Raw genomic sequence first — 22,404 nt, 5'->3', positions numbered from 1 at the left:
TCGGGGAAGTAAGGATGGACTGTACTCTATTTATTTTGAGCCCTTTTATTTAGGCATGGAGTACACTTGTCACACAGTCACAAAACACCCTCACTGATCTGCCTGTGGTCATGTGTTACAGCCCACAAACACGTAAACATCTCCTAATTTCACTACACAATAGCAAACTGCTCTTAAATAATGCAGTACACAATATCCGCAGACGAACTCTGTACTCTTAAATTCTCCAAATAAAGCACAGCACAGTCCACAGACCTGCTCGCAAAATATTTCAACAGATGCACCCAAACACCCTCACCCAATACCCTGCGCCCAGCTGCCTAACCGACCAAAAGTCTCTGCTCGGCCTCCCCCAAACATGACCTCGTCACAGTCGCATTCGCGTCTAACACCGGAGAAATTCCGCCTTCTGCGAGGCGTGCATGTACACAGACATGCAGAAAACAGAGCAAGTGCTGTGCGAAAGTTACATTAACAGGCAATTTTATAACACAGAACGATAGGTGATAACGCGGTCGCATGGATGGATCTGACATAAAATCGAAAGAAATGCGAAAACTGATTAGGGCATAGGTATAAACTAACCTAATATACACCGAAATGCGGTGAAAATGAGGAAGTACTTGCTTATCTTCTGATTCGCACGGAGCAATTTGTACTTGGAGTCAAGTATGCGGCAACATGAGGAATGCGGGAAAACGATGACATCGAAGCGAGCGGAATCTGGAACGTAGTCAATTTTTTCCCGTTGAGTTCGTATTACAGTGTATGTCTATTGAGGTAGCAGTGATACACGCGTATTGACTACTGTATTTAATGCTTTTCAGGAGGACAGAGAATCATTTCCGTCTAAAGTTAATTGCATCTTTGTTAAAGGATAACAAAGAGTGTACGGGATGATCGATTGAGATAGAGCTGTAACTGAGTACGATTTAAACGTTGACTGATTTATTCTAGAGACGGACAAGTCGCTGAGGGTGAATTTTTTTTGCCAGTGTTCTTTCTGGATGCATCAGTCACGTGATATAGCCTGCGTTCTAGTCGTATACAGCCACGTCTTCCGTATGTGGTTTAAGACACTGTCTACTTGCGATCGTTAACGGTGAACCCGTCAGTCAGCAGAGGACTTCCATCTCATGTGTGATGAAACTTGACATATTCCTCTAAACGCACTTTGATTCACGCGATCCCCACCCTGTCGCGTCCTTGATGTAAAATCGAGACTTCAGAGTCATAACTAAGTTAGCTGTGGGTGCTTGTGAGGCGCTGCAATTGTTGTGTACACATTTGCCTGACAGATGGTCTGTTTACAGTGTTGGTGACGGAATGACTTGTAATTTTAACATGATGGACGCTGCTGTTATGCGCATCTGTTTTCTTGTAGGATGTACGGCCCGCTACTGTCATTTTTATATACACCTGATGGAGTAATAGTATAATTTCTGATTCGTGATCGGATGTGATCAGTGGGCACTACACGTGTCCGTAGGGCTATATTGTGCTCGTATCATACAAAGCAAATGTTTTACGATTGGGGAAAGATGCCTTAGCGTAGGGGAATCGGGAAGAAGGATGTATGTCTGACAGGATGGAAAAGTAGGCGATCTAAGATTATCGCCCGTTTTTAAGTTCTGAACGTTCTAGTCTCAGGAGTGCGTGTGTTTATGTTCTCTCTCTTTTACGAAAACCTTCGAGGCACCGATCCTACACTCTAGAACAATGCTTTACACATCATAGATTGGATGGTTTACGTAAAAATGTGTCGAACTATGTTATGTATAAATATCACTCGGTTCTTGTTCTTCTTAACTGTATGCTATTACATTAAGGCAATTTGAAATCTGTTATTATAGATCGATATGGTGTGCTAAGCTCCAAGACTAGGTCACATCTCGATAAATGTGGTGCACTTGGAGGGGTTAGGACTAGGAAAGCTCTATTCAGTCAAGAGGAGTGTAGCTGTATTCGTCTGCTCGGTTGAGGATTAATGGGACAGTGATGTTGCAGTGTAGGTTGGTCAATGCCCAGGTGAGGATGGTCTTTTAACGTAAGATGGCGAGATTGCTCTGTGACCGCCATACGCAGAGAGATTGATCGAGTGCTATGCGCGAGGTCTTAGAAATATGTATAGTGTTGTCTCGTATACTTTGACCGTTTTTATGTGTTCGAGAATTTAGTGTGAATGGACGTACTGATCAGTCATCTATCAATGCTCGCAATGATACTTTAAAAGTAGAGTAGGTATGGTTTAGCTATGATACTGAAATTAGGAAAACATGCTATTACTTGATTGGCCGATAACGGACTTACTGTAAAATTCGCGATTTCAGCTGTGATGGATAATATTACAGTAGATCAGTGGTGTCTTCTCCATCCCATCCGTGCATTGGGTACCACATAATGATTGAGTGACAATGCTTGCTTGAGTTGGGGAACTTATTTTGGTTGATGGACCGCCACTTCTGGGGTTGCTAGCACCGTAGCACCAAAAACGGTGATCCGGTACTTGTGTGCAAAATGAGCAATCACTAGAAATGGAAGGCAGAGTTATCAACTATTCGGTCACTGCGACATATGAGTTTAAATGTAGAGCCGTCAATCACTTTCGGGGGGTAGTTTGGAAAGTCGCTGCAACGCCGCCAGGCTCTTCTAGTTTCCTTGTGTTCTAGCTGCCCTTTATTTAAAATCATTCTGTGTTATGCTATCGACTGTAAGAATATGATTTAAAAGGTGATACTTATAGTTTCCTGTGAGAGGCTGTGCATCAGTCCGTGTTAATGTCTGCTTAGAATCAGACACAGACTTGCAATGTCGCGGCAGAAAGATGAAATGTTCGGCAGTGTCCAAAAGCTCGTTAGAAAACAGTGTTTGAATAAGGGTCAGAGGTAGCTTCTCATTCGCTTAGAGTATGGGTGATCAAACTTTAAAGTGGTCTCTGCAACGTCTGTATATTTAATATGATCTTGTCCACACAGGCAGCTGCAGTTTGAGGTGTCGGATTTGGTGAGCTGTTAGGAATTCTTGAATGGCCGCACTCTGAGTTATTCGGGGAGAGTATTGTGAATTCCGTTTGTCCGCGCTGGAGGTGGATCACATTGGTGCCTTCGTGACTTGTAAATAGGATGAGCTTTTATGGTTGGTAATTTCTTTTCACTGTTTGATGGTAGAGAATAAAGATGATAGGATGCTGAGGATCTGTTGTACTTGTATCTAGTTTGGGACGTACAACACTGCGCGCATTTCCGGCGAATGGTCAAAACAAGGTCCTGTTGCAGTAACTAAGGTCGTTCTGTTTCTAGACAGGCTGCAGAAGGTAATGGATATGTCTTTCTGCAGCTTAAATTGCAGAGATGAGATGCGCAAAGATCTGGAAATGGGATCAGCTAAACGATGTGTAGGGTGTGACTAAAGCCAAGTTGGAATTTTACTGTAGGATGCAGGTTCGGGAAAGGTGACACGTTTTGGACTGGGTGCAGCCATCTTGAATAACGGTAATTGCGTAATCAACTGACGTGATGACAGAGCGCTCTAGTGGTTGTGATAGGAACTAAACACAGTTGAACTTGGAGCCATTTTTGTTAGGTAAACGAATTGTATGATCTTCCACCAAAATTCAAACTAACCACAAAAATCGGACATCTTCAATGACGCCTTCTGCCGGTGGCGATGTGTACTAACCTAGTTGGACTCCGGACCTCGTGGCGAACACACGCACATGATATAAATAGTAATAAACAATAAAGGATAATAAATAATAATAAATGGTGATAAATGATAATAAATGTTAATAAATTATAATAAATAACTGGAGCAGCTGTCCGAATGCAGAGACCTGTTGGAATGTAGCGATCTGTAAGAGTTAACTTTGCTGTCCTCTAGACGACCGAATAGCGAAGTAATAGTATGTGTTGGGGGCTTTGGTGATCAAGTCAGAATATGAGAAGATGATCGATTAGGGTTGGAGTGTTATTCGATGGGATATTTGGTTGACTACTTCTGCATATTTGCTGTCTTTATTTAGTGGAGTGAAGATCGAGTGTGGTGCATTGGATGCACGCTTGTCTGTTCTCTAGACCTGGGAAGGACCTTAGTTGCCCTGTAAATTATAGCGAAGATCTCGAATATGATACATGTCTGAGAACGGCATTCGAGAGTGGAAATATCATTTTTCGTATGTTTGTTTATAGTTAGTGAGTGGTTTACAGCATGTTGCACATGGATAAAGTTCGGGGTTTATAGAGAATTAATTTGAAATATATATGTTGGGAATTTTGATGAACAAGCGATCGGTAGGGTGTAGCCTAGTGGCTGATATTGAGAAGTACAGCTAAAATGGTGTAATATTATGGAGAAAGTACGTGTGTTCTTGTAGTGTATGAGTCTGGGGATGTTTGTAGAAAAGTGGCACACAAGGAAGGAGAGGCAGCAACGCATTAGTGCTGAGAAGGAAGCGATCCCTAGTTTTGTGGAACAGTTCTGAGAGTGTCTTCGGTCCACTGATGTAAAAGGGGATGTTACAGCTGAGTGTCGAGTCTGTACAGAGAAACAGCAGGTTGATGGCGCTTCCCAAGGTATGGAGAGCAGTGGGGCATATAAACGGTGTAGGAATAGGGTAATTTTTTTCGGGTGCTGTAAAGATATACACGATAAGCGAAATTTTCTGTCAAATGTATATATATTGCATTATAAAGTTAATGTGGTTTACAATGTGTTGCCTTTGTATACAGGGTGTCCCAGCTATCTTGTCCACCCAAAATATCTCTCGAACAATAACAGCTATTGGAAAACGACTTTCACCAGTATCAATGTAGGGCTGAGTCCTATGAATGTACATATTTGGAAACATTCTAAAACGAAAGCATATGTGTTTTTAACACAAACTTATGTTTTTTTTTTAAATGGACCTCCTATATTTTTTCTTCAGCAATCCGTAGCATGACAAAGCACATACACAATGGCGTTGATTGCATCGCAATATTCCCACTACATCCCGAGATATTAAGACGCGAAGTTGACGCTTGAAACACCCAACATGCGCTGCTAGCGCACGTCCTGAGGCTCAGGCGTGAACCCCATGCTGCCCGTAGTCGCGATGTGATTGACATGCGTAATCACACCTCCATACTTATCAAGAGGTCCGAAACTAATAATACGGTCTGCTGCCATCCTGCTGCGATTACGGGCAGCATGGGGTTCACGCCTGAGCCTCAGGACGTGCGCTAGCAGCGCATGTCAGCTTTGTTTGCCACAGTTTTCTTATGTTGGTAGCGAAACACAAAGTGACTGCTGTAATTCAAAGTTAACTTATTTCTATAGAGAAAGTGTCATATAAGTTAATGTACATTAGTAAACGTTAATACAGCTCAGTGCATGAACATGGGTTGGTAAGGGGATGTGACAGTCGGTTGACGATCGTGGTAGAGACTTTAACTATTTGATTCAAAGTCCAGGTGGGTGTGGCACTAGCGAAAATTCATTCCAAGTCCAGGTGGACGTGGCGCTTTCTGCAGCAGCGAGGTTAATTACTTGATGAATTTAATTAAGTAGTGCTGTGAACTTTGTGTTTGGTTAAATTGCGGAGATATGTAGGTTGGGGCGAGCGATGGTTCACGCATTCGCGTGTGTGTTTTCAGGACGAATTTGGATTAGGTAATAGCACTATGTCGATTGAAGAATGAGATTCGCATGATCTGTTAACTTTGAGAAGGTCTTCGTAGTGAACACACGTGCTGGACCTCCTGCTGTGACGCACGCATCGGCTGGTTCCAGCATGTCAAGCGAAAACATGTTTACAGGGTCCAGCGGCTAGCGCTGGCAGGGTCCTGCATGCCGGGCAGCTGTGACGTGGATCAGGGGAGTGCGTGCCAGCCGACACACAAACAAGTCAATGCCAGCCGGCCAGGGGCAGCCTCCTCTGCTGGCGACGATGTGAACTAAGTCAGTTGGAGTCTGGACCGAGTGGCGAGCAGAGTGGGTGTTGCTGCGATCTCAAGGATATGTACTGTGGTGTCACCGCCAGTCACCACACTTGCTAGGTGGTAGCCTTTAAATCGGCCGCAGTCCGGTAGTACATGTCGGACCCACGTGTCGCCTCTGTCAGTGATTGCAGACCGAGCGCCGCCACACGGCAGGTCTAGAGAGACTTCCTAGCACTCGCCCCAGTTGTACAGCCGACTTTGCTAGCGATGGGTCACTGACAAATTACGCTCTCATTTGCCGAGACGATAGTTAGCATAGCCTTCAGCTACATCATTTGCTACGACCTAACAAGGTGCCATTATCAATTGCTATTTATATTGTGATGCATGTACCGTCAGACCGATGTTCACCAATTGTGGATTAAAGTTAAGTATTCCAGCAGCTATGTACGTTATTGGCTATATTAATTACCTTACCTGTTCCAGACCTCACGCCAGCCTGCGTGAGTTTAAACGCGTGCCTTTCAGCTACCCGTCATTGTGGATTGGCTGTCTTGCCAGTCCACAACATGTACTAAGTTTGTTAGAGAACAACTGATGACTGTAGTGCTTGAAATAAAGACTTCAGTCCTTTTCCTTGCACAATCAGAGGATGTTGACTATTTCGTATGTGTGATCGATTATGGTGTTGGAATTTGAACTTGTGACAGATTTGTGCTATGGATGTAACGCAAATGGCTTTCTTCCCGCCGAAATCGGACATCTTGAATAAATAATAAATCAAAATAAATGATAATAATAATAAACAGAAGTACAGTTTTCAAGACATTATCGTGTCGAAATTTCAATTTGGCGCAATTTTCTTGTGGAGGTAGGCCAATGATAATAATAAATAATAATAAATGATAATAAATGATAATGATTGATAATAAATGATAATGAATGATAATAAAGACAAGTACTGTATGGTTTTTACAGCCATTATCGTGTAGGAATTTTAATTTGGCGCCAATCTTTTCTGAATGGTTAGGTTAGTGGACATCGCACAATTGACCTATTTTCCAGCCAAAATTCAAATTTTGCGCCAATTTTCTGGGGGTTAGGTTAGTGGAGGTAGCCCAATTGGCTTTCTTCCCACCAATATCCGCCATCTTGAATGACGTTACAGCAGTACTCTGGTGGCAGGGGTATGAACTAACACTATTGAACTCTGGACCTTGTTGCAAACACATGTGCATCATATAAATAATAATAACTGATAACGAATGATAATAAATGATAATGAATAATAATGAATAAGAATAAAGACAAGTACAGTCTTGCATGCATTATCCTGTTGGGATTCAAATTTCCCACCATTTTTCTGGAGTGTTAGGTTAGTGGACATAGCCCAATTGGCCTATTTTCCCGCCAAAATCTGCCATCTTGAATGACGTCATGCACTGTTGCCAAGTCTACACGTCTCCATCTTGCATGTCGTCATCGCCGCCATCTTGAATAAATTTCGCAACAATGCAGAGTGGCGTGAGACGAACCTTGTTCTACTACTGACGTCTTGGTCATAAAGTGCTTTCTCATAACCTGTTCCTTGCACTCTGTCCACACACATCGGCTCCACTGCCTCTTGTGAGATCGTCTTGCCGTACTCCAGCGGTACCCATAAGACCCCGCAACATAGAGAAGGCAGATATCGATCTTCACTGGGGTCGTAATGCTTCGGTAGCATAGTGCTACTCGCCTTGTATACTAACCTGTCTCCCAGCAGCGTGTCCATAACTTATGGATGACAGATAAGGAGACATTGGTATTTGTAGGAACACGAGGGAAAATCCATCCTTCTTGGTTCGAACGCATAGACCTTGCAAACTTGTACTCCATTAAGATGTCGCACTGCACGTTTTGCACGTTTTTCGCCAAATGCAATATCCACAAATGAGAAATGTCGTCGTCTGTGTGTGCTATGAAGCAACGGAACACCCGTCACGCACGTCCTTCTGACAGATCACCTGTAACTGTAATGCATACATAACACATCTGACAGATGACAAATGACTTCAGTTCATACATGCATTAGAATCTAAGTTCTCAGACTATGCAATACGGCCACAGAATCGCCTGTGTCAAAGTAGATTTCACATACCGGACGTTGATAGGAGCGTTCCTCTAATTCTTTTGAGCAGTATATTCCCTTTAAAAAATATTGCAGCCACAAGTCAGATTTAGTACCATCATTAGATGACCTGCTGAAAGTAAACAAGACCGCCATTATAAAATTCTAGGAAACTAAATTACAACTAAAACTTGTCTTATACGCAGCCATATACAGAGGATGTGACTAAATTTCTTCCACCAATACATTGAAAAATGTCTGGTAAACGTTGACTATAAAATTCTTAGCTTAAGAACTATGAGCACTTGCTCATATTCGCTAGTGTAAATCCATCTCTTCCACTGAACAAATGCTCTTAAGGTATGTATATTACATCCAATGTTTGCTATGCCTATCCTCAAAGTATCTAAAGGGAATGTAGTCACACAGTGTATGCATCCGAATGATTACAGCTTGCTACTATCTATCGACTTCCCTAATTCGTTTCGCAACCAACAAGCGGACTTACTGAATGCAGTTTTCCGAAATTCCTTCACCAGGGAAGACGAATGGAATATTCCAGAATTTGAAACAAGAACAGCTGCTAGCATGAGTTTCTTAGAAGTAGATACCTTAGGGGTTGCGAAGCAACTCAAATCGCTTGATACAGGCAAGTCTTCAGGTCCAGATTGTATACCGATTAGGTTCCTTTCAGATTACGATGATACAATAGCTCCCTACTTAGCAATCATATGCAACCGCTCGCTCACTGATAGATCTGTACCTACAGATTGGAAAATTGCGCAGGTCGCACCAGTGTTTAAGAAGGGTAGTAGGTGTAATCCATCGAACTACAGACCTATATCACTGACGTCGGTTTGCAGTAGGGTTTTGGAGCATATACTGTATTCAAACATTATGAATCACCTCGAAGGGAACGATCTATTGATACGCAATCAGCATGGTTTCAGAAAACATCGTTCTTGTGCAACGCAACTAGCTCTTTATTCGCACGAAGTAATGGCCGCTATCGACAGGGTATCTCAAGTTGATTCCGTATTTCTAGATTTCCGGAAAGCTTTTGACACCGTTCCTCACAAGCGACTCCCAACCAAGCTGCGGGCCTATGGGGTATCGTCTCAGTTGTGTGACTGGATTCGTGATTTCCTGTCAGGAAGGTCGCAGTTCGTAGTAATAGACGGCAAATCATCGAGTAAAACTGAAGTGATATCAGACGTTACCCAGGGAAGCGTCCTGGGACCTCTGCTGTTCCTGATCTATATAAATGACCTGGGTGACAATCTGAGCAGTTCTCTTAGGTTGTTCGCAGATGATGCTGTAATTTACCGTCTAGTAAGGTCATCCGAAGACCAGTATCAGTTGTAAAGCGATTTAGAAAAGATTGCTGTATGGTGTGGCAGGTGGCAGTTGACGCTAAATAACGAAAAGTGTGAGGTGATCCACATGAGTTCCAAAAGAAATCCGTTGGAATTCGATTACTCCATAAGCAGTACAATTCTCAAGGCTGTCAATTCAACTAAGTACCTGGGTGTTAAAATTACGAACAACTTCAATTGGAAAGACCACATAGATAGTATTGTGGGGAAGGCGAGCCAAAGGTTGCGCTTCATTGGCAGGACACTTAGAAGACGCAACAAGTCCACTAAAGAGACAGCTTACACTACACTCCTTCGTCCTCTGTTAGAATATTGCTGCACGGTGTGGGATCCTTACCAGGTGGGATTGACGGAGGACATCGAAAGGGTGCAAAAAAGGGCAGCTCGTTTTGTATTATCACGTAATAGGGGGGAGAGTGTGGCAGATACGATACGCGAGTTGGGAAGGAAGTCATTAAAGCAAAGACGTTTTTCGTTGCGGCGAGATCTATTTACGAAATTTCAGTCACCAACTTGCTCCTCCTAATGCGAAAATATTTTGTTGAGCCCAACCCACAAAGGTAGGAATGATCATCAAAATAAAATAAGAGAAATCAGAGCTCGAACAGAAAGGTTTAGGTGTTCGTTTTTCCCGCGCGCTGTTCGGGAGTGGAATGGTAGAGAGATAGTATGATTGTGGTTGGATGAACCCTCAGCCAAGCACTTAAATGTGAATTGAAGAGTAATCATGTAGATGTAGATGTAGATCGCCATCATTCAATACTCTAAATGGATTGTCAAAACAGATCCATTGGTGGCAATACTATTCGCCTTGGCCTTGGAAAAACTAAGCCGAGAGCCTGTCGAATTAAAAAAGTGGAGATGGTGGGAGCAGACACAACAATCCTGCCGTTGCTCGTGATGTTTCGATTCTTGGCGACACTCTAGAGCAGGCACGCGATTTGTCCACAATGCGAAGAAAATTGGGATCATAAATTACCTCGTCGTATCACGCCGTCAAGATCTCTTTCCCTCCATTCTTGCTGATCGGCATATCTCTGAGCGAGTTCCAGTGCTCATGCACCCTGGATCCATACTGACTAATAAAATCCGAGCGAGGTGGCGCAGTGGCTAGCACTCTGGATTCGCACTCGGATGATGGTTCAAACCCTCGTCCGACCATCCTGATTTAGGCTTCCCGTGATTTTCCTAAATCCGTTCAGGCAAATGCCGGGATGGTTTCTTTGAAATGGGTATGTCAGACTTCCTACCCCATTCTTCCCTACTCCGATAGGACCGATGACCTCGCTGTTTGGTCCCCTCCCCCAAATCAACCAACCAACTAATAAAAGTGAAGTGATGTAAGAAGTGTATTAATGAGAAATAAACATTAATCGAATGTTCTTTAGTCTGAACAAATTATTCAGGTCGCGTCTAATATCGCAGTAGAATAAGATTCAGCTGCAAGTGACCCTATTATGTCTGTTACTTTGATATGATTGTGAAACTTGTGCGACATCAGCAACAACTGAAGAAGCAATTTCTGCCCTCCAGTGTACGGTACTTCGACACATGTATATACCCATCTACAGTACTGTGGAAGGTAATTTGGTACGAACAATGGAAGAAGGCCTGTACCAACGGATTGGAAAGCCACACATTAGCCGAATGTTAGGGTACCAGAGGCTCTACAGTAGTTTGGCCACATCTTTTTAGCTGATGGATCCCCGACTAACCGAGTCCTCCCTTCTCAATTTGCTGGAAAACGTCCAACGGGACGTCCAAGGACGCGATCGAAGGGTCGAATAATGACAGTCCTTAGAAAAGTGGAGTAAAAACCGGTAGATGATGAAGGTAGAGACCGGCAGTGACGGACTACCATCTGCAGTAGATATGTGCTCTGTTGTGACTCACTCAGTTTCACTTTTTATTCTGCTTGTGTACACTTATATGTTCCTTTATATGTCTTTTCCTTCTGTGTTCTTTTTTCTACTGTAGGCCTTAAAGGCATGTTAATGAAATAAATGATGATCACGATGTCGATAAAGAAACATACACACTTGAATAATTTACATTGGGGGTCGTAAACCGAAGAGTCCCAGAGAGATCCATTGTAAATATCTATGAGGTCTGATTGCTCTAACTATTTTGAATGGACGAGATTTTCTTAATTGGATATAGATTTGGGAGCAGCAGAATTTGGCAGCCCATGGATACAAGTGCCATTTATTATCTATTATTTATAAACATTCAGTCTTCTTGGCGATAAATGTTCATCTTTGGTACCTCGACGATTGCGGCAAATACACTGCTGCAGCCCATCCTACCGCAGCTGTCCTTTCTTTGTCGTTCTCGTCGCATCCTGATGTTGCGACAGGCCCTTTGGATTTATCGTGTAGCCGAGTCCGTAGCAGACCCGTCAGCATCGTTTGCTGTTGTCCTTGGGAAGGCGGCCAAGTGACTGTCGGACGACCTAGTGAGCCGGTGACGGTCGTGGCGACTGCGTTGTAGCTACATCGTTGTCGTTACGGCAGCGTCAGTCAGAGTGTGGAGGTCACAACGTCGCCCAGCGTCTGACGGTTAGTGGCTGTCCCAGGGATGATGGTGGGGGGGGGGGGGAGTAGGCTTAAATGCTGTGCTGTCAGGAGTCTGATTATGCCAGAGAGATAGCACTGCTACAGTCTGGAACCGCGCGACCTCTACGGTCGCTGGTTCGAATCCTGCCTCGGGCATGGATGTGTGTGATGTCCTTAGATTAGCTAGGTTTAAGTAGTTCTAAGTTCTAGGGGACTGATGAGATGTTAAGTCCCATAGTGCTCAGAGCCATTTGAAGCATTTTTTGATAGCATTGCTGAGGTCGTGACGAGGGAGTTACACGAATGGTGTGAGAAGATTCGAGCACTGCCTCGCAGACTTGGTAGTGACTTGCTGCTGAGCGTGCTGTTTCGGAACGGGTTGTTGACTGCGGAGGTTAACACAGAGCTGCGGCTGATTCATTACACAACTACAGGCTACGTAATTGTGTGAAGCTGGTAACTCTTAAGTCGCTGCTGTAATATTAAAAATATTCACAACATAAAATTGATCGTGAAAGAATAACTTCTCGAAGCGAAACCTAATAACCAAGGGCTTAACGTGGGGTGTAATTAAGCAAGATGCGCGCATAGTACGGTCAATGATGCTAGGCTGCAGACGCGACCCGCGTGTAGTAAACTAGTGTATGGCTGGCACAGAGGCACGTTAACCAACCAGTAAGTGAGAACTGAGAAATCAGCCTGCTATTAGACGAGTGCGAGCTATCAGAAAAAGGAACGCTGACTAAGAGAAAGGGAAAAAAAACCACACCATAACAAAGGCTTTGTGAAGGAAGTCACTCTGTTCTTTTAACAAATTATCTGGGTAAATATCAAGACCTTGAGACGTATCCAGCGGTATCTAGTCCACATTTCTTTTAAATATGAGAATCAGAAGCCGCTTTCCCTGTAGTAGCTTATAATGAAAACAGCTTACAAATGACGTTTTTATTGTAAACTACTGCAAATTATACAGGCTGAGTCACTAACTATTGCCACCACGAATAACTCCAAAAGTATGATAGGAGCTGACACGTTTGTGGGACAAAAATTGCATGGGACAACGGAGGCCATAATATGACGTTACGTTTTTGTTGCTAGGTTGGCTCGCTTCAGAGATGTGAAGGTCAACTTTGATTCTTTAAATGGGATGCTATAGTCTGCCACTTATTTTCTGATAGCGGCTATCCAGACGAACCTAATAATGTGTAACAGTAAGGTCTTTGAACGTCAGCGAAGGTCATAAAGGTGGCATGAACGTCCGTTTACAGAAGGTGTTCGAAGTGATGACCATTGGTATCAGTGCAGTGCTGCAATCTTCTTATCATGGATTGAGTGGCATTCCTTATCACATCGGCACTTACGCTCTGACAATTCTCCCTGGTATATCTTCAGGTGTACTTGGAACGTCATTATAAACGATGTCTCTTACGAATCCACACAAGAAAAAATCCTGAGGCGTCAAGTTTGACGAACGATTCGGCCACGACACAACTCCTACGCGTCCAATCCAACGATTTGGGAATTATCTCTGCCACTCATTTCTAGCCATCAGTGAAAACTGTGTCGGACACCCATCGTGTTGATTCCACAATCTGTTCCTTGTGCCTAAAGATATTTCTTCCAATAACAGACCTAATGTTTCTTGCAGGAATGTGGTGTTCCTATCATTAACATATCCTTCGATGAAATAGAAGCCTGTAATTCTGTCCTCCAGAATCCCACACCATACATTCACCGATTACGGGTTTTAGTGTGCAACTTGCCGCAGCCAAGATCGACTTTCAGTTGCCCAATAATTCGTGTTATGCAAATTAACATTTCCATGATTCGTGGATTTAGTTTCGTAAGTAAATAAAATCAAATTAATAAATGTGTCGTTCCTCTGAATCTGAAGTTGAGCCCATCGGCAGAATTCAGTGCGACGCATACAATCCGTATCTGTTAATTCTTGGTGGAGACTGATATGGTAAGGATATTTATGGCGATGCAGAACACGAACAACACTACTCTGGCTCATGCGAGATTCCCTTGCGATTTGACGCGAACTAACACAAGGATCTCGAACCACAGTGACAATAGTACCAATCTCCGTTTCCTCGCTAGTGATTTACCTTTGCCAGAGATGTTTCCGATGCGTTAAAGATCCAAATGTTCTCAATTTATCATGCACATATTGAAATGTACGACGTGTAGGGTGAGTACGTTGAGGATATCTATGAGCGTACAAGTCTGTAGCTTTCACTAAATTTCGTTCGCATTCTCTGTAAATGAGACGCATATCGACTTGTTCTTCGAAGGAATACATCATTCACATTCTCTTGATTTCATGATAGTAGTCTTTCCGTTCCTATTAGTGTTGTATTGTGAAACCGTCGAATGATGTTTACATGTCAGTGGCACGTTAGATGGATAGGCAGTATTCGGCGAATACTTTTCCCACCATTTGTTTTATGTGGGCATTCCACTTAGCGTCGCTCTGGATAGTTACTCCTAGATATTTTACAGTAGATACTGTTTCGGCTGTTTGGCATCAATAGTGTAGCTGCCCCGTAGTGGTACATGTATTTATGTTCAGGGTCAATTACAGCAACTGTGTACTGCGCTGCCTTAGTTTGCAAGGTTTCAGTTTGTGCTCGCTTCTGTGAGCAGATGATGCTCACACACCAGTCTAAGTGCAATCAGAACTTGTGTCTGATAATACTGGTTCCGGTTCAGCTCAAGACACAGTACATACGACAAGTCTGAAAGACTATACATGTCAGAGTACTAGAGTTTTCCCCACAGTTCCACTTGCGTACGCATTTCACACATATGTTGAACTCACCTGATCCTTCCGATTTCTGTGTCCACCTCTCCTACCTTTGTTTGTCCATCTCACCACACTGCGCACTTAGTTCTACTAAGTATTCACTCTTCACTACATAAAGTTTTCTGTGTGACACCTAGGCAGCAAGGGGCTGCAGACCACACGATAGGTAACTTCAAAATAGTATGAGAGAATTACCAGTAATTGTCATTCCACTTGTTGACATCGCAGCACTATTCGCTGAAAAACACTCCCTACAGTGTGGTAATGGATAGTAAGTTTGTAATTCCAGAAATAAGGTAAATCTGACTCTAATATTATTCTCTGATACTAAATCTTGAAAGTTCGCTTCGAAAACAAGCCCTTCTAGCCCTTCTACTACAGACGTAAGCTGCAAGTGGCAAGTTACCGATTTAATAGCCTGAGAATCTTCTAGTGTTTCATTATGTTAATTGAAATAATTACTGACCGATTAGTGTAAAATTCTAGTACTCCACCTGCCACACGTTATTTTATGCAGGCGGCGCACATAAATTTATACCAAATCGGTGATACGTCAGTCGTCAAGTCACTTTGAGTCGAATTATAAAATTATCACTTGAAACAACCAACTTCCTAAATATTTATAAGACATTCAAATTATTCTTTCCATAAAATTATGTTTACCAAAAACAGCCATCCGATGCATGTGACTGTTACTTTCTTAAAAACTCGCATAGTCTGGCAGAGACGCACTATGAAGACTCCTAGACATACACCGTTCACTCTGACTGATCGACGTAGACTTACTAACGGCGTTTGTGTGTGTGTGTGTGTGTGTGTGTGTGTGTGTGTGTGTGTGTGTGTGTGGGTGGGTGGGTGGATGGGTGGGTGGGTGTGTCCAAAGTTCCACCATCTGTTTGGCTGGACATCTGGGGTGTATGGTGAATGATTCAGGGTAAACTTTATTTGCTGTTGAGTAGGATCTTGGGCTCAGCGATCGTTCGACCCTGTTATGATTGTGGTTACTAAGTCTATATTTTATTGTCGGTTATACAGTTTCCTCCTCTATAGGGGGAGGTACGTTCACCGTGTCACACCGTTTTGGTGCCACGGAGCCAGCATATTCGAGTTGCTTTGAAGTGGGGCGAAGTTTCTCGTCCTTGTCAAGAAGTCTTCTGGTAGGTGCTTAAAACTGTTCGTTTATGAAATTTTGCTTATATCTGTAGATCGCTCAAAAATCAGGTGTAGGATTATTTTACTGATCACAAATGACGCCTTTCGGTAATAGGTCCATCGTCAGGAATTCCAGCACAAAGGTAGTACAAGAGCGGTACCAGTTATGCACATAACATGAGAGGACTGACTACTTACTCGAACTAACAGTCATAGCTTGGTTCTCATGTGTACTTCCGTACTAGCGAGCAATGGATAGAGTTGGTGCAAGAGTTTTAGCAATTTCACCCGCTTCTCCCTGACGTGTGGTGTCAAGAGTAGCTTGTTGTCTAGAGTGATCCCGAAGTATTTAACACAATACGTCCACTTTAAGGACGATTGTGGACGACCAATCTGTACTAAAGTCTTCACAACTATTTGAATATAATTCGCGGACGCGGACGCTTGAGGAAACACTGAGTTTTCTCGCAGCGAGCTCTTCATAAGAGGTCAAAGGAAGTCTCGTGCTTTGCACAAATTGATGTCAAATTTTTCCATAACAGAGCGTAGTTTCTTTGTTACGATGAAGTTAGTGAGAATACTCTACGTCTATAAATACACAAGGTAACTTTTTGGGGTTGGTACTGCTGTAGAATTTCACACTTGAACTATTATAATTAGAAACATAAAATTTGGAGCGGGATTGTTATTTAATAAATATCGTGCTGAAATTTCTGGGATCTACTTCGAACCGAAATGGTACATAATTTACTTTTAAACTGTCTATATCATCATAGCTACACGCTATACGGAATGGCTTGGAGCATTATCCCTTATTCAGACATGGAGTTCCGGGCCAGAAGTTTTTGTAACTTTGAGCAACTAAAAATTATGCAGAAAAGCTATTTTCTAGTGAGCCATTAACTGTACTAGCTTGACTCGTCCTGTAATTAACAATTTCTACACATCTGAACAAATTACTTAACTTTTAATATATGTTACTTAGAGATAATATTAATAACGTGCTAGTACACAATTCCGCCCCGATAGCTGAGTGGTCAGCGCGGCGGTTTGTCACGCCAAGGAGCGCGGGTTCGATTCCCGGCTGCATTGGAGTTTTTTCTCCACGCAGGGACTGGGTGTTGTGTTGTCCTCATTCTCATTTCATCATTATCAGTGGAAGGCAACGGGAAACCACCATTGGCTGGCTCTGAGCACTATGGGACTTAACATCTATGGTCATCAGTCCCCTAGAACTTAGAACTACCTACACCTAACTAACCTAAGGACATCACACAACACCCAGCCATCACGAGGCAGAGAAAATCCCTGACCCCGCCGGGAATCGAACCCGGGAACCCGGGCGTGGGAAGCGAGAACGCTACCGCACGACCACGAGATGCGGGCGAAACCACCATTTGAATCACTTCCCTAGACACTCATGCGTTGGACCTATCTGATGAGACTTCCCCCATGACAAGACCCGCCATAAGGCAGAACACAAAGTTTCTTTCTAGTACACAATATTTAACTATCTGGCATGAGATATAATCAGAAGCATTGTGCAGCAAGTGGGAGAGACGATTCTACTTTTCCCAGCGAGAAAGGTGATTCATCAATTCCGCTGGAGTGGAGAGGATAACCGCCAAGCGAAAATGTTGGAGAGACGCGTCAACCGAACGTTAGGTTAAAGACAAAGACAACAACAAATGAAATGTGTTAAGAACAAAAAATGAAGAGAGGCGTGAAGAAGCTGTCGCTAGCGCTGCCGTTGGCTTGAGCACGCACCTTGTCCTGGTGGAAGGTGCCGTCGAAGCCGTGGTGAGCGCTGCCATCGCCACCGCCTCCGCCTCCGCCTCTGCTGCCGCCGCCGCCGCCGCCTCCCAGCGAGTCCTCCGCCCCCGCGCTGCTGGACCAGTTGCCGGCCCAGCGCCGCTCCCTGTCTGACGGCGTCGACGGCACAGACACCGCTTCCAGTCCCTCGTCCGAACACCTCTGCTTCATCTCTTGCATGAATATCTGCACACCCAACAATGCTAGTTCACCATCTAAGGCCGTCACTAGCCGCTCTGCCAACGGGGACGTTGTCACATTTTGACAGTTTTATGACTCTGGAATGAAAGCAACACAATGTTCCTTATGAAGTTGACTTAAAAATAAATGGTTCAAATGGCTCTGAGCGCTATGGGACTTAACATCTGAGGTCATCAGTCCCCCAGAACTTAGAACTAGTTAAACCTAACTAACCTAAGGACATCACACACATCCATGCCTGAGGCAGGGTTCGAACCTGCGACCGTAGCGGTCACGCGGTTCCAGACTGAAGCGCCTAGAACCGCACGGCCACCCCGGCCGGCGAGGTGACTTCACTATAGTTCTTCGCTATAGTTCGCAATGTCGTTTCTAACCCCGTGGTGTAGTGGTAGTGCCTTTGATTAACAATCAAAACGTCCTCGGCCTCGGGTTCGAAACCCGCCACCGCTTGAAATTTGGTTAATAATAAGCATTGGTGGACGAAAACTTCCGGCATGAGAAGTCTCCCTCATTCTGCCAATGGTGTTGTCGAAGAGGACGGTGGAGAGGACAGAGGTTCAGGACACTCTCTTGTCCTTGGAATGGGAAATTGCCCCTAAAGGTGGAAGAATCTGCAATGCTCAACGGCATAACGACGCAGAAGGCAATGGAAAAAACTGCTTTAAGGACACACTACGTATGTCCACAGTACATGTGGCCTGTAACTGAAAAATGGTCGTGATGATCACTTCAGCGGCAAAAGATTCTGGGATAGACCCCCATTTGAATCTCGGGGAGGCGACTGCCGAGGGGGAGATGAACATAAAAAAAACTGCATAATCAATGAAGGAATAACGTTCTGTGAGTCGGGGCGTGGAATGTCAAAAAGGTGAATGTGGTAGCAAACTAAGAAAACTGAAAACGGAAATGGAAAGGCTCAGTCTAGATATAGTATGAATCAGTCAAGTGAAATGGAAAGAAGACAAAGATTTCTGGTCAGATGACTACAGGGTAATATCAATGGCAGCAGTAAACAGTATAATGGGAGTAGGATGCATTATGAGTAGAAAGGTAGGGCAGAGAGGGTGTTACAGTGAACAGTTCAGTGATAGGTTCTTCTTATCGGAATCAACAGCAAACCAACACAGACAACGATAGTTCAGGTACACATGCCGACGTAGCAAGCTAAAAATAAAGAGATAGAGAAAGTTCAAATGGTTCAAAGGGTCTGAGCACTATGCGACTTAACTTCTGAGCTCATCAGTTGCCTAGATCTTAGAACTAATTAAACCTAACTAACCTAAGGACATCATACACATCCATGCCCGAGCCAGGATTCGAACCTGCGACCGTAGCGGTCGCTCGGCTCCAGACTGTAGCGCCTAGAACCGCACGGCCACTCCGGCCGGCAGATACAGAAAGTATATGAGGATACTGAAAGGGTAATAAAATACAAAAAGGGGGACGAAATTCTAAGGCATGGGGAACTGGAATGCAGCCTAGGGAAAGGAGTAGAAGAAAAAGATACAGGAGAATATGGACTTGGGACAAGGAATCAGAGAGGAGAAAGACTAATTGAGTTCTCGTACTAAATTTCAGCTAGCTATAGCTAATACTCTGTTCACGAGTCCGCTCCAATAGCCGAATAGTCAGCGCGTTGGAATGCCATGCAAGGGGGCCCGGGTTCGATTCCCGGCTGGGGAGGGAAATTTCTCCCCTTAGGGACTGGGTGTTGTGCTGTCCTCATCATCATTTCCTCCCCATTGTCGGTGCGCATTGGCGTCGCATTCTATAAGACTTTCACTTGGCGGCTGAACTCCCCGAGTGGGTACTCCCGGCCATTGAAGCCATACGCTCATTTCCATTTCCATTTCTGTCCACGAATCAAAAGACGAGGAGGTATATCTGGAATAGACCCGGCGATACGCAAAGATTTCAGTTAGACTACGTCATAGTCATAGACCGCACAGGCTCTGCATCAAACCAACTTTAAAATAAATGACCGATGGAAAGAGGAATGGGAGAGCAGAACAGCAGTAAACTGCGACAGTATGCCATGTATCTTTAGTAAACCAAAAGGATTTGATTGCCCTCGCAAAGTTTGGTCAACTCTTAATCGCATCAGAGCCAACTGTGGGAGATGCGCCGACTCCTTACACAGATGGGGTAAACTTCCTTCGGCCGCTTGCGACCGTGGCGCTGAGAGACAGACGGTCTAACACATCGTTCAGGAATGCCCACTAAGGGCATACGAGGGTGACCCACGGGATTTCCTAATGGCGACCCAAGAGTCAATCGACTATTTATTATCTAAGCTGGACGTCTGCTTGTGATTGCTCTTCTGCGAGTGTAAATTTACAATTGGCGGTGTTCTTATATACAAACTGTTATTTATTGCTCTGTTTATACATATGCGATTTTTCTTAAATCGTGTTGTTTCTGTAATTTTTACTGTGATGTTATGAGCCATACGCTAAATAAATAAATAAGATATTCAGAAGTCAGAAACTGGATTGTAAGCCGTACCCGGGAGCAGATATAGATTCAGAATCACAATGTATTAGTGATGAAGAGTAGGATGAAGGTCAAGAGATTAGTCAGGAAGAATCAGGGCGCAGAGAAGTGGGATACAGAAGTACTAAGGGATGACGAGACACGCATGAAATTCTCTAAGGCTGCAGATAAAGCAGTGAGGAATAGCTCAGTAGGCAGTGCAGCTGAAGAGGAATTAACTTCTCTAAAATGGGCAATCAGAGTAGATGGAAAGAAAACATAGGTACAAAGAAGGTAGCTGCGAAGAAACCACGGGTAACGGAAGAAATGCTGCAGCTGATCGATGAACGAAGGAAATACAAAAATGTTCAGAGAATTTCAGGAATACAGATATACAAGTTGCTGAGGAATGAAATAGGAAGTGCAGATGAAGCTAAGACGAAATGGCTGCATGAAAAATGTGAAGAAATCGAAAAGGAAATGATTGTTGGAAGGACCGACTCAGCATACAGGAAAGTATAAGCAGCCTTCAGTGACATTAAAAGCCAGGGTGGTAACATTATGAGTGCAACAGGTAACCCACGATCAAATGCAGAGGAGAGAGCGGATAGATGGAAACGGTACACTGAAGGCGTCTATCAGGGGAGAGATTTCTCTGAAGTGACGGAAGAATAAACAGGAGTCGATTTAGAAGAGATAGGGAACCCAGTATTAGAATCAGAATTTAAGAGAGCTTTGTAGGACTTAAGATCAAATAAGGCAGAAGGGATGGATCACATTCAATCTGAATTTCTAAAATCGTTAGGGGAAGAGGGAACAAAAGTACTATGCACGTTGTACACGTTGGTGTGTAGAATGAATGAGTCGCGACATACCATTTGATTTTCGGACAAATATCATCCACACAATTCCGAAAACTGCAATAGCTGACAAGAGTGAGAATTATCGTACAATCAGCTTAACAGCTCATTCATCCAAGTTCTGACAAGAATAATGTACAGAAGATTGGAAACGCAAACTGAGGATGTGTCGGATGACGATCGGTTTAGCTTCAGGAAAGGTAAAGGTACCAGACAGGCAAGTCTCACATTGTGGTTGTTAATGGAAGCAAGACTAAAGAAAAATCAAGACACGTTCATAGGATTTGTCGACCTGGAAATAGCGTTCGACTATGTAAAATGGTGCAAGATGTTCGAAATTCTGAGAAAAACAGAGGTAAGCTATAGGAAGAGACGGGTCATATACTATATGTACAACAGCCAAGATGGAATAATAAGAGTGGACGACCAAGAACGAAGTGCTCCTATTAAAAAGAATGAAAGACAAGGATGTGGTCTTTCGCCCCTCCTGTTCAATCTGTTCATTGAAGAAGCAATGGTGGAAATAAGAGAAGGGTTCAGGAGAGGAATCAGAACTATGACATTGCTATCCTGACTGAAAGTGAAGAAGAATTACGTGATATGCTGAATGGAATTAACATCTAATGAGTACAGAATATGGATTGAGAGTAATTAAAAGAAAGACTAAAGCAATGAGAAGTGCGAGAAATGATTAACATCAGGACTGATCGTCACAAAGTAGATGTTAAGGAGTTCTGCTTCCTAGGCAGTAAAATAACCAATAAAGGAGGTGCAAAGGAGGACATCAGAAGCAAACTAGCAAGGGCAATGAGGGCATTCCTGGCCAAGAGAAGTCTGCTAGCATCAGACATAGGTCTTAATTTGAGGAAGAAATTTCTGAGAATGTAAATCTTTAGTGCAGCATTGTATGATTGTGAAACATGTACTGTGGGGCGATCGGAACATTTGACATGTGGTGCTAAATGGTTCAAATGGCTCTGAGCACTATGGGACTCAACTGCTGAGGTTATTAGTCCCCTAGAACTTAGAACTAGTTAAACCTAACTAACCTAAGGACATCACACACATCCATGCCCGAAGCAGGATTCGAAACTGCGACCGTAGCGGCCGCGCGGTTCCAGACTGTAGCGCCTTTAACC

General features: G+C 43.6%; 1 protein-coding gene across 1 annotated transcript in view; it reads right to left on the bottom strand.

Moving 5' to 3' along the window:
• The window catches only part of LOC126482125 (lutropin-choriogonadotropic hormone receptor-like), a 367,911-nt gene that overhangs the window by 53,514 nt on the left and 291,993 nt on the right, over positions 1 to 22,404 (bottom strand). The window contains exon 11 of the mRNA XM_050106101.1: positions 17,780 to 17,918. Within this exon, the coding sequence (XP_049962058.1) occupies positions 17,780 to 17,918 (139 nt within the window). The remainder of the gene's footprint in view (positions 1 to 17,779; positions 17,919 to 22,404) is intronic.

This window comes from Schistocerca serialis, chromosome 5 (assembly GCF_023864345.2).
Source record: "Schistocerca serialis cubense isolate TAMUIC-IGC-003099 chromosome 5, iqSchSeri2.2, whole genome shotgun sequence".
Classification (NCBI taxonomy): domain Eukaryota; kingdom Metazoa; phylum Arthropoda; class Insecta; order Orthoptera; family Acrididae; genus Schistocerca; species Schistocerca serialis.
Note: the sequence above shows the minus strand (reverse complement) of the source record. Positions and strands in the feature narration are given on the sequence as shown.